The following is a 13,878-nucleotide window of genomic DNA, read 5'->3' as shown; positions in this document are numbered from 1 at the left end:
CTTTACCATTCTGCATCAAAACACCACCAAGACCCATCAAAGAAGCATCACAATAAACAACGAAGGATTCACCAGGATTAGGCAAGATCAACACTGGAGCACTGGTCAACCGCCTCTTCAACTCAACAAAACTCGCTTCACAAGCTGCATCCCACACATACACTTGACCCTTCTTAGTCAACTGCGTCAACGGCAATGCCAACTTAGAGAAGCCCTCAATAAATCTGCGATAATAACCAGCTAACCCCAGAAAACTGCGTATCTCAGTAGCAGACTTCGGAGTCTCCCACTGTGATACAGCATCAACTTTAGCAGGATCAACAGAAATCCCACCACTCGAAATCACATGGCCAAGGAAACTCACTTCCTTCAACCAGAACTCACATTTAGATAACTTTGCATATAATTTCTTTTCCCTTAACACCTGCAAAACAATTCTCAGATGTCCTGTATGCTCTTCTTCCGTCTTAGAATATATCAATATATCATCTATGAACACCACAACAAAATTATCAAGGTACGGATGAAATATACGATTCATATATTCCATAAACACACATGGAGCATTAGACACACCGAACGGCATCACAGTGTATTCATAATGACCATACCTCGTACGGAAAGCAGTCTTCGCAATATCCCCTGACTTCACTCGGATCTGATGATAACCCGACCGCAAATCAATCTTACTGAAAACATGAGCTCCAACCAACTGGTCCATCAAATCATCAATCCTCGGCAATGGATACCGATTCTTGATAGTCACCTTATTCAACTGCCGATAATCGACACACAACCTCATCGTACCTTCTTTCTTCTTCACTAACAATACTGGTGCACCCCAAGGAGAAACACTTGGACGCACAAACTTCTTCTCCAGCAATTCCTCAAGTTGCTTCTTCAGTTCAACTAATTCAGTTGCCGACATTCTATAAGGAGACATCGACACTGGACTCGTACCTGGTACTAAGTCAATGGCAAATTCGACTTCACGTTCTGGAGGTAAATCACTTACATCCTCCGGAAACACATCCTGAAATTCACAGACAACAGGCAAATCTACACTCACTACTTTCTTATCCGCTTGCAGAGACGCAAATAAAGCGAATACCTGAGCTTCATCTTTCACAAAATCCCCCACCTGCCTAGCAGATAGAAATCTTGCCTCATCATTCTCACCAACTTCAGAAAACCGCACCGTCTTCCTATAGCAGTTGATAAACACGCCATAGAATTCTAGCCAATTCATTCCCAGAATAATGTCAATTTGGTGCAAGGGTAAGCACACCAAATCAACCACGAACTCTCTCTCAAAGATCGTCAAATGACAACCTCGACAGACAACAGAAGTCTTCACAGAACCATTAGCAGGGGTATCTATCACCATACTTCCGCCTAGGGACGACATAATCACACCAATCCTGGTCGCACACTCATACGAAATGAACGAATGAGTAGCACCAGTGTCAACAATAGCAAGCAATTCAACATTATTAATCAAGCAAGTACCTTTAATCAGATTATCTTCTTTAGGAGCTTCAGCCCCACTCAGAGCAAACACCCTACCAGTAGTATGAGCTGCAGTAGCCGCCTTCTTCGGTTTCGAGCACTGCGAACTGATATGGCCTTTCTCGCCACAATTAAAACATGTCGGACCAGCATCCTTACATTCAGTAACTCTATGACCAGCCTGACCGCATCGGAAACATCTCAGCACTTTCTTGGTACAGCTGTCAGCACGGTGGCCTGGCTCGCCACACTTGAAACATTTACCAGCTATGAGAGATCCTCCCCCACTTGGCTTCTTCTCATCTACCACTTTCTGCTTACCTTTACCATTCGGAGATGCATAAGGACCACCACGATCCTTATTCTTCTTCTCACTAAGACTCTTGTAATGGGCAGTCCTAGCCTTGCTATCTTCCTCAAATATCCTGCACTTATTAACCAGTGTAGGAAACCTACGAATCTCCTGGTAACCAATGCCTTGTTTGATCTCGGGACGCAACCCGTTCTCAAACTTGACACACTTGGATCCCTCAGCACCAGCGTCATTATAATGAGGACAATACTGCACCAGCTCCTCAAACTTTGAAGCGTAGTCAGCAACAGACATGTTACCCGTTTTGTTTTCTAGAAATTCCATCTCCTTCTTACATCGCACATCAGCAGGAAAATATTTCTCCAGAAAGACCGTCTTGAACCTTTCCCAAGTCATCTCAGCACCTGGTACTTCGATTCTCTGGCGAGTGTTATCCCACCAGTTCTCAGCCTCTTCAGATAACATATGCGTACCAAACTGCACCTTCTGCGCTTCAGTACACGTCATCACCCGGAAGATCTTCTCAATTTCCCTCAGCCAAATCTGAGCACCATCTGGATCATAGCGCCCTTTGAATGTAGGAGGGTTATTCTTCAGAAACCTTCCCAAATTCTTAAACTCGTCGACCGGCGGATTCTGCTGCGCCTGCATAGCCTGCGCTATAGCAGCCAAAGCCTCAGCAATCGCACAGTCATTTTCTCCAGCCATACTCTACACAACACAACCACAACCGTTAAATATCGACAGTGTCATTTACACTAATCGACCAACAGGGAAAACATCACATTATGACTCGACTGGATTGACCATGCTCTGATACCACTAATGTAACACCCTTCTACCCCAAACGACATAATTAAATAGATTATCAGAGTACAACATGTAGAAGAGTTTACATTTCTTACAACATAACACTTTTATCATATCACAACATAAAACATATTATTTATTAAAATAAAAACTTCGCAGCGGACAACAACACAATTATAATCTTTCAACATATAACAATTCATAATAATGTTTCATTATCGTCTCAACAAACATCTCGACATAATAGTCATCATAAACAACGTAATAATAATCAATTCTCTATCGAATCCCATAACCCCGGTGTCACATGACCAGAGCATTTGACTCGACTCTGTAGAATAACTCTACACTTATTCTTCAAACCTCAACAATAGCTACTCCTCTTTATCTGCACATTGCTCATCATAGATGAACATAAACACATGCAGAAGGGGTGAGAATTACATTATTAAATAATAATATAACGACAGAAATATAAACATAATATATTTCCCCTATGCCAACACAGCTCATCATAATCATCATAATCAACATACTCATGAACATCAGCAAAACAACATATCAAATGCAATGCACACACCCATGCATGACTCAACACGACTCGGTATACCCATTTTGTGACCACTACAGGATCACCACTCCCAGATTCACCACCATAGAATCCGAGTTCCCCGCAAGGAACCAAGCCTCTCAACAAGCCCGGAGTCAACATCATCATTGGAACTCAGTCCGTTCATCACTAGGCATCGGCCTTTCATGAATGCATGCACACCAAACATGCATCATCATCAACATAGCAACAACAGCATCATATAGTCATGTTATCATCATCATTAATAGCATGACATACAACTCAACAAAACAACAACAACATTACAGCAATATCATATCGTTACATAACACATTTATAACTAAACACGTAAATTCAACATCTCATCATCATAAACACCTCATACACCATCATATAATTACTATTAATTGTTATAATACAATTACAGCGACTTACTAAGAGTCTCGCAACTCAACGCACTCAAAAACTCACCAACATCAACTTCTGCACAGCACAGTTCGCGCCGCGCAGCAGGGTTCGCGCCGCGAACGGTGCGTTACAGAACTCCTCTGGATTCTGCCCAGTTCGCGCCGCGAACTGGGCTTCGCGCCGCGAATCGCGCGCGAACAGAAGCCCTCTGCTACAGAACCTAGCGCAGCTTTGCTTCTCTACTTGCCATAACTCATATTTCACAGCTAACAACCCAATATCAACATTTAACAGTCATATATACACAACATACTTCGGTTATAAAGCATATAACTCAACCAGACTCACAGATCGGAGAATTTCCATCAAAACCCCAACTTTCCCAATCTCCCTAAAATCCCCAAATTCATCAACAATCCAACATATATCATGAATTTGCTCGCATATTATCATTTAATAAGGTTCAGACCCCTTACCTCTTTGGATTGAAGGAAGCTCTGAGCAATCTTTGGCCTTTTCCTCTTCCTTCTCTTTCTCTTCAGCGGTTCCTCTCTTTCTCTGACTCTGAGGCAAAATACGTGACAAAACTTCTGAGTTCTCACTTTGGCCTCTTATATCCAATTCCACTTTTACCCTTCCACTCTTCATATTCCATTTATTTTATTTATTTAATTAATATTAAAATAAATAACATCAATAATAATATTTCCCAATATTATTTAATAATTCCTTTTTCCTTCCAATAATCTTATTAAAATAATATTTAAATTAATCCAAAATATTCGGGGTGTTACAACTCTCCCCCACTTTAGAAGTTTTCGTCCTCGAAAACATACCTCAAGCAAATAGAGCCGGATACGACTCCTTCATCTGATCTTCACGCTCCCAAGTCAAGCTCTCACCAGCTGGACCTTCCCAAACAACTTTCACTAGAGCAATCTTCTTACCTCTCAGGGTCTTCTCCTCTCGGTCATCTATCCGAATTGGCAACACCTCAACGGTCAAATTATCTCTCACCTGGATATCATCCAACTGAACAACATGCGAAGGATCCGCAATATATTTTCTCAACTGAGATACATGAAACACATCATGCAGATTAGAAAGCGACGGCGGTAAAGCTATCCGATACGCCACTTCCCCAACCCTCTTCAAAATCTGATACGGACCCACGAACCTCGGAGTAAGCTTCCTAGACTTTAAAGCTCTACCCACACCTGTCGTCGGAGTAACTCTCAAGAACACATGATCTCCCTCTTGGAACTCAAGTGCCTTTCTCCTCTTATCATGATAACTCTTCTGACGACTCTGAGAAATCTTCATCTTCTCCTGAATCATCTTAACCCTTTCAGTCGTCTGCTGCACAATCTCAGGTCCGAGTACAACACTCTCACCTGACTCATACCAACACAATGGAGTTCTACACCTCCTACCATACAATGCTTCATATGGAGCCATACCGATACTAGCATGAAAACTATTATTATAAGTAAACTCCACCAACGGCAAATAACTATCCCAAGAACCACTCTGCTCCAACACACAAGCTCTCAACAAATCCTCCAAGGATTGGATAGTTCTTTCAGTCTGACCGTCAGTCTGAGGATGATAAGCTGAACTCAACCTCAACTTAGTCCCCAACGCTTTCTGCAAACTTTCCCAAAATCTAGAAGTAAATCTGGGATCTCTATCAGACACAATACTGGATGGAATACCATGCAGCCTCACTATCTCCTCAATATACAACTCTGCCAACTTCTCTAAAGAGTGATTAATCTTCATCGGCAAGAAATGCGCCGACTTAGTCAATCGATCCACAATCACCCAAATAGAATCATTACCTTTCACCGTCCTCGGCAATCCCGTCACAAAATCCATGGAAATGCTATCCCACTTCCATTCAGGAATCTTCAAAGGTTGCATCATACCTGCCGGTTTCTGATGTTCAATCTTTGACTTCTGACAAGTCAAACAGGCATACACAAACTTAGTAACATCTCTTTTCATACCAGCCCACCAAAACAATTTCTTCAAATCTTGATACATTTTAGTTGCACCTGGATGGATACTCAATCCACTCCTATGGCCCTCTTCAAGAATACTCTTTTTCAATTCCGACACCTCAGGAACACAAACTCTACCTTTAAATCGCAGGATGCCATTCTCATCGATCTCAAAATTACCACCGTTACCCTGGTTAACCATAGTAATATGATCAACTAGAGCGACATCAACTTGCTGACCATTCCGAATATCTTCCAGAATTCCACTAGTCAACTTCAGCATACCCAACTTTACGCTATCAGCGGAAACTTCACAACCCAAACTCATATCACGGAACTGTTCAATTAACTCAAGCTCCCGAACCATCATCATAGACATATGTAGAGACTTTCTACTCAGTGCATCTGCAACTACATTAGCCTTACCGGGATGATAACTCAATTCAAAGTCAAAATCCTTCAGTAATTCTAACCACCTTCTCTGCCTCATATTTAACTCTTTCTGATCAAACAGATACTTCAGACTCTTGTGATCACTGAACACTTCGAATCTGGAACCATACAAATAATGCCTCCACATTTTCAACACAAATACAACAGCTGCAAGTTCTAGGTCATGCGTAGGATAATTCCTCTCATGAACTTTCAACTGTCTAGAAGCATAAGCTACAACGTTACCATTCTGCATCAAAACACCACCAAGACCCATCAAAGAAGCATCACAATAAACAACGAAGGACTCACCAGGATTAGGCAAGATCAACACTGGAGCACTGGTCAACCGCCTCTTCAACTCAACAAAACTCGCTTCACAAGCTGCATCCCACACATACACTTGACCCTTCTTAGTCAACTGCGTCAACGGCAATGCCAACTTAGAGAAGCCCTCAATAAATCTGCGATAATAACCAGCTAACCCCAGAAAACTACGTATCTCAGTAGCAGACTTCGGAGTCTCCCACTGTGATACAGCATCAACTTTAGCAGGATCAACAGAAATCCCACCACCCGAAATCACATGGCCAAGGAAACTCACTTCCTTCAACCAGAACTCACATTTAGATAACTTTGCATATAATTTCTTTTCTCTTAACACCTGCAGAACAATTCTCAGATGTCCTGCATGCTCTTCTTCCGTCTTAGAATATATCAATATATCATCTATGAACACCACAACAAAATTATCAAGGTACGGATGAAATATACGATTCATATATTCCATAAACACACCTGGAGCATTAGACACACCGAACGGCATCACAGTGTATTCATAATGACCATACCTCGTACGGAAAGCAGTCTTCGCAATATCCCCTGACTTCACTCGAATCTGATGATAACCCGACCGCAAATCAATCTTACTGAAAACATGAGCTCCAACCAACTGGTCCATCAAATCATCAATCCTCGGCAATGGATACCGATTCTTGATAGTCACCTTATTCAACTGCCGATAATCGACACACAACCTCATCGTACCTTCTTTCTTCTTCACTAATAATACTGGTGCACCCCAAGGAGAAACACTTGGACGCACAAACTTCTTCTCCAGCAATTCCTCAAGTTGCTTCTTCAGTTCAACTAATTCAATTGCCGACATTCTATAAGGAGACATCGACACTGGACTCGTACCTGGTACTAAGTCAATGGCAAATTCGACTTCACGTTCTGGAGGTAAATCACTTACATCCTCCGGAAACACATCCTGAAATTCACAGACAACAGGCAAATCTACACTCACTACTTTCTTATCCGCTTGCAGAGACGCAAATAAAGCGAATACCTGAGCTTCATCTTTCACAAAATCCCCCACCTGCCTAGCAGATAGAAATCTTGCCTCATCATTCTCACCAACTTCAGAAAACCGCACCGTCTTCCTATAGCAGTTGATAAACACGCCATAGAATTCTAGCCAATTCATTCCCAGAATAATATCAATTTGGTGCAAGGGCAAGCACACCAAATCAACCACGAACTCTCTCTCAAAGATCGTCAAATGACAACCTCGACAGACAACAGAAGTTCTCACCGAACCATTAGCAGGAGTATCTATCACCATGCTTCCGCCTAGGGACGACATAATCACACCAATCCTGGTCGCACACTCATACGAAATAAACGAATGAGTAGCACCAGTGTCAACAATAGCAAGCAATTCAACATTATTAATCAAGCAAGTACCTTTAATCAGATTATCTTCTTTAGGAGCTTCAGCCCCACTCAGAGCAAACACCCTACCAGTAGTATGAGCTGCAGTAGCCGCCTTCTTCGGTTTCGAGCACTGCGAACTGATATGGCCTTTCTCGCCACAATTAAAACATGTCGGACCAGCATCCTTACATTCAGTAACTCTATGACCAGCCTGACCGCATCGGAAACATCTCAGCACTTTCTTGGTACAGCTGTCAGCACGGTGGCCTGGCTCGCCACACTTGAAACATTTACCAGCTATGAGAGATCCTCCCCCACTTGGCTTCTTCTCATCTACCACTTTCTGCTTACCTTTACCATTCGGAGATGCATAAGGACCACCACGATCCTTATTCTTCTTCTCACTAAGACTCTTGTAATGGGCAGTCCTAGCCTTGCTATCTTCCTCAAATATCCTGCACTTATTAACCAGTGTAGGAAACCTACGAATCTCCTGGTAACCAATGCCTTGTTTGATCTCGGGACGCAACCCGTTCTCAAACTTGACACACTTGGATCCCTCAGCACCAGCGTCATTATAATGAGGACAATACTGCACCAGCTCCTCAAACTTCGAAGCGTAGTCAGCAACAGACATGTTACCCTGTTTCAGTTCTAGAAATTCCATCTCCTTCTTACATCGCACATCAGCAGGAAAATATTTCTCCAGAAAGACCGTCTTGAACCTTTCCCAAGTCATCTCAGCACCTGGTACTGAAATTCTCTGGCGAGTGTTATCCCACCAGTTTTCAGCCTCTTCAGATAACATATGCGTACCAAACTGCACTTTCTGTGCTTCAGTACACGTCATCACCCGGAAGATCTTCTCAATTTCCCTCAGCCAAATATGAGCACCATCTGGATCATAGCGCCCTTTGAATGTAGGAGGGTTATTCTTCAGAAACCTTCCCAAATTCTTAAACTCGTCGACCGGCGGATTCTGCTGCGCCTGCATAGCCTGCGCTATAGCAGCCAAAGCCTCAGCAATCGCACAGTCATTTTCTCCAGCCATACTCTACACAACACAACCACAACCGTTAAATATCGACAGTGTCATTTACACTAATCGACCAACAGGGAAAACATCACATTATGACTCGACTGGATTGACCATGCTCTGATACCACTAATGTAACACCCTTCTACCCCAAACGACATAATTAAATAGATTATCAGAGTACAACATGTAGAAGAGTTTACATTTCTTACAACATAACACTTTTATCATATCACAACATAAAACATATTATTTATTAAAATAAAAACTTCGCAGCGGACAACAACACAATTATAATCTTTCAACATATAACAATTCATAATAATGTTTCATTATCGTCTCAACAAACATCTCGACATAATAGTCATCATAAACAACGTAATAATAATCAATTCTCTATCGAATCCCATAACCCCGGTGTCACATGACCAGAGCATTTGACTCGACTCTGTAGAATAACTCTACACTTATTCTTCAAACCTCAACAATAGCTACTCCTCTTTATCTGCACATTGCTCATCATAGATGAACATAAACACATGCAGAAGGGGTGAGAATTACATTATTAAATAATAATATAACGACAGAAATATAAACATAATATATTTCCCCTATGCCAACACAGCTCATCATAATCATCATAATCAACATACTCATGAACATCAGCAAAACAACATATCAAATGCAATGCACACACCCATGCATGACTCAACACGACTCGGTATACCCATTTTGTGACCACTACAGGATCACCACTCCCAGATTCACCACCATAGAATCCGAGTTCCCCGCAAGGAACCAAGCCTCTCAACAAGCCCGGAGTCAACATCATCATTGGAACTCAGTCCGTTCATCACTAGGCATCGGCCTTTCATGAATGCATGCACACCAAACATGCATCATCATCAACATAGCAACAACAGCATCATATAGTCATGTTATCATCATCATTAATAGCATGACATACAACTCAACAAAACAACAACAACATTACAACAATATCATATCGTTACATAACACATTTATAACTAAACACGTAAATTCAACATCTCATCATCATAAACACCTCATACACCATCATATAATTACTATTAATTGTTATAATACAATTACAGCGACTTACTAAGAGTCTCGCAACTCAACGCACTCAAAAACTCACCAACATCAACTTCTGCACAGCACAGTTCGCGCCGCGCAGCAGGGTTCGCGCCGCGAACGGTGCGTTACAGAACTCCTCTGGATTCTGCCCAGTTCGCGCCGCGAACTGGGCTTCGCGCCGCGAATCGCGCGCGAACAGAAGCCCTCTGCTACAGAACCTAGCGCAGCTTTGCTTCTCTACTTGCCATAACTCATATTTCACAGCTAACAACCCAATATCAACATTTAACAGTCATATATACACAACATACTTCGATTATAATGCCTATAACTCAACCAGACTCACAGATCGGAGAATTTCCATCAAAACCCCAACTTTCCCAATCTCCCTAAAATCCCCAAATTCATCAACAATCCAACATATATCATGAATTTGCTCGCATATTATCATTTAATAAGGTTCAGACCCCTTACCTCTTTGGATTGAAGGAAGCTCTGAGCAATCTTTGGCCTTTTCCTCTTCCTTCTCTTTCTCTTCAGCGGTTCCTCTCTTTCTCTGACTCTGAGGCAAAATACGTGACAAAACTTCTGAGTTCTCACTTTGGCCTCTTATATCCAATTCCACTTTTACCCTTCCACTCTTCATATTCCATTTATTTTATTTATTTAATTAATATTAAAATAAATAACATCAATAATAATATTTCCCAATATTATTTAATAATTCCTTTTTCCTTCCAATAATCTTATTAAAATAATATTTAAATTAATCCAAAATATTCGGGGTGTTACACTGTCTAAGACCCCCCCTTAGACAGCGCTTTTAGAAAGCGCTTTTAAATATAGACCTTAGTCAGCGCTTTTGAGAAAGCGCTGTTTAAACTGATTTTAATTTTTAACGATGTAAGAGAAAAGTAGCTGAAGAAAATAACACCAGTTTAGTCAGCGAGTGACTGAGTGATGAGCATGAAGATGAAAATGGAGGAGCAAGAAAATCTAAACCTAATCCCCCCAACAGCAACCCTAGAAATAGACAAAGACCTCACTCTCCTACCACGCATCAAACTCAACCTCACCGTACACCCTTCCACACCTTCATCCTCCATAACAAACCAAATCGACGAATGGAAAACCAAACGAGCCTTACTCGATTTTCTCCAAACCTCTCATTCTCTTCCCTTTCCTCTCCCCGAAGAAGATCTTCAATTCAAACGCTTCAACAAAGACCTCAAAAAGCGTAAACGCGAAGATCCCGTCGTTTACGGTACACTCCACATCTGGGACCTGTCGTTTTTGAGTGAGAAGAATGAAAACGACGTTGTGAAATGGAGGAATGGTCTTGTTGAAAAATTGAACGGCGTTGAGTTGAATCTTCAAGGGGTTAGGTTTAGGCTCGAGGTTGATGTTCCTGAGTGTGATGATTTTGATGGGATGAAGAAGAATTGGGAAGAGTTTTATGCTTTTCGGAATGTCAATCGGAGTTCCAGGCGCGAACCGGATACGGTTGTTGTTAATGGTGTGCCGTCGCGGTGGTTCGCGGAGACTAGGGTTTCTTCTAAACCTTCTATGCTTGTTACTCATACCATTTTTTCAAAGTTTGGCAAGATAAGGTTTGTTTTGAATACAATTTATAGCTTTTATGTGGAAACTGTTTGATTTGTATTATCATTTCTTATAAAAATAGCTAATAGCTAAACAACTTCTATGATATAAGCACTTAATTTAACTGTTTATCCAAATAGGCATTAATTTGCTTAGTTAGTATGTTTGAACTTGTTAATAGCTAGTTAGTTAATTCTTTAATAAGCTTTATATATCGATGTTTTTGAACGGGTGAGATCTTTGGGTCATGGTTTTGAATAGCTTGAGCTTAGGTGAAAGTGTGATTGATCCGGTCAAATAGTCGAAGTGTAAACAATGCAGTTCACAATTCTACTGGTTGAATGGCTCGCGGTTTAGTCTTTGAAACATTGCGAGCTTCTTGTATGCATCTTTTCAATATGATTCCTGATGAGATTTCACCTATAGCGTTCAAGCTTGCAAGCTTACCGTTTTACTCCCTTTGATCTCCAACATGATAAGCATAGGTAGATAACTAATGCATTAGGAGCATCTGGATTAGCTTATGAGTTATAGCTTTTGTGTGCTTATAAATTTAAAATTCTTCACTTATGGAAGTGTTTTTAATAGTGTTTATATAGAGGTTGAATGAGAAGGTTTTTGAAAAAATGAAATGTAGAAGTTGATTTCAACTTATCTATGAACGTTGTGGCTTAGCTCAAGCAAAATTGAAGCTTCAAGGTGAAGCTTCAATGGCTTTTTTGTGAGAGAGTGAGAGCTTTGGTGAGGGTGAGGGAAAAGATTGCAGAGAGAATTCACACAAATGCCAAGGGTGTGAAAATGAGAGAGGTGAATCTCTTAAATAGATTTTTGGTTCGGGCCTTTCTAGCTTGGGACTTAGGTATGGAATTAGTTAAACATGGTTTGGAGTTAGTTGGACTCAACTCATTGAGTTAGTTGAAAAAATCAATTAGTTAGAAACGACTCAATTAGTTAAGTGAGTTGATGTTGGTTAGTGAATGAGTGAATTGAAACTTGACTCGTTGCTGCAGGTTATGGTTAAGTTGCAGTTATGTTGAGATCATTTTGGGTGACCTGTTATTCAAGTTACAAGTTAAGTTTAAGTGACCCTGGCCTTGGCTTGGAATAATGAAGAATACATGTTAGTAGCCTTGGTACACCAACTGGCTGTAGCAGGTAGCATGAAATTACATTCATGTTGACATGATTTTAGTGACCTGCTATCCATGTTGCAGGTTACGGTTAAGTGGCTTTACTTTTCCCCCTTTGAATTGTTGAATAGCTTGATATGTGGATGTTAATAACTTTGATACATAGGCTTAGTTCAGTGCTTCACAAGTTTTATCCCACAACTGGTATTCAATTCCTTTGCCCTTACCTGTTTCTTTTGCTGCAGCAAGCTTGAGTAGATTTGGCCTATCATCTCAACTCAAGGTTTAGCCATGGTAGACTTATTGATGCAAGCTTGGGGAATGTTTGGCCTTAAGGTGTGCATGCATCACTGCCTCAACAACTGGTTTTTCAATGCACATGGATGAATCCTATTGAACCCTTCTTCCAGTTCAGCATATGGTAGGTTGTTAGGTTTGATTTTCTTATTGAAATGCTTGGGTTGGCATTGACTGGTTATGTCCTACTGTACAAGGGAATGGTTGTGAGCTCATGTTGTGCTCTTGCTTATGGCTAGCAGGATGTAGGACCAATGTATTTCCTTTGTATCTCACTTTCAAACTCATGCCTAAAGGACTTGCAGCTCATGGTGACAAGTACTGCAAACCCAATGCATTGGTGTGGTTCCATTTGGCTTGTTGCAGGCTTTGGGGTATGTCTTATTTTAGTGACTTTGTAGCAGCAGTCATGAGTTCAGTTGGCTAGGTCCATATGTTATGCAATGATGGCTCATACTTGGTGGTTGTTGCATTATTGGTTGCAGGAATTGTTGCTGCAGGAATCATCCATGTTATGATGAGTTTCAAATGGCTAGATGTATGACTTTATCAAATAGGTCAGGCCAGGTTTGTAGTATGTAATGTATGGTTGGTTTTTATTTTTTGATTGATGGCTCTTGATGACTGTTGTGTTTGCCATGGGCTTTGGAGGTTTGGCTTGGCCCTTGCAAGTTTGGTATGAAGTTAGGACATGTTTGTTGCAGATTCATAGGCTGCCTTAGGTTTGCAACCATTTCCTTGCTGCAAGTTGACTTGATGTTTATTAATGGTGAATGGTTGTATGCCGCTTTGAAGCACCAGTCTGTTGCCAATTCTTGTGTTCATGACATGTTGTAGCATGTAGTCTTGTAAATTACTACCACGTGACTCATATGCTGCAACAAAAGGGGTTCTACAGTGGGATGCTTTGCTCATTAGAAATGGCTTCTGATGCTTCCCTGTTCATGGCT

The 13,878-nt window shown here is 41.1% G+C and overlaps 2 protein-coding genes across 3 annotated transcripts in view; both read left to right on the top strand.

Moving 5' to 3' along the window:
* LOC127105056 (uncharacterized) overlaps positions 1-13,878 on the top strand; it is a 100,613-nt gene that overhangs the window by 63,085 nt on the left and 23,650 nt on the right. The gene's annotated exons all lie outside the window — the stretch shown is intronic.
* Positions 10,784-12,904, top strand: LOC127105061 (uncharacterized). The gene is made up of 2 exons (XM_051042228.1): positions 10,784-11,509; positions 12,877-12,904. Exons 1-2 carry the CDS (start codon positions 10,860-10,862, stop codon positions 12,887-12,889), a joined length of 663 nt encoding a protein of 220 aa, XP_050898185.1. The 5' UTR covers positions 10,784-10,859; the 3' UTR covers positions 12,890-12,904.

The sequence above is a fragment of the Lathyrus oleraceus genome, chromosome 7 (genome assembly GCF_024323335.1).
Source record: "Lathyrus oleraceus cultivar Zhongwan6 chromosome 7, CAAS_Psat_ZW6_1.0, whole genome shotgun sequence".
Taxonomy (NCBI): Eukaryota; Viridiplantae; Streptophyta; class Magnoliopsida; order Fabales; family Fabaceae; genus Lathyrus; species Lathyrus oleraceus.
The sequence above is the reverse complement of the archived record's forward strand: the minus strand, read 5'-3'. Positions and strand labels throughout refer to the sequence as shown.

What these genes read in the sequence shown, in the direction of transcription:
- LOC127105061 (XM_051042228.1), top strand. Translation starts at nt 10,860, where the DNA reads ATGAGCATGAAGATGAAAATGGAGGAGCAAGAAAATCTAAACCTAATC.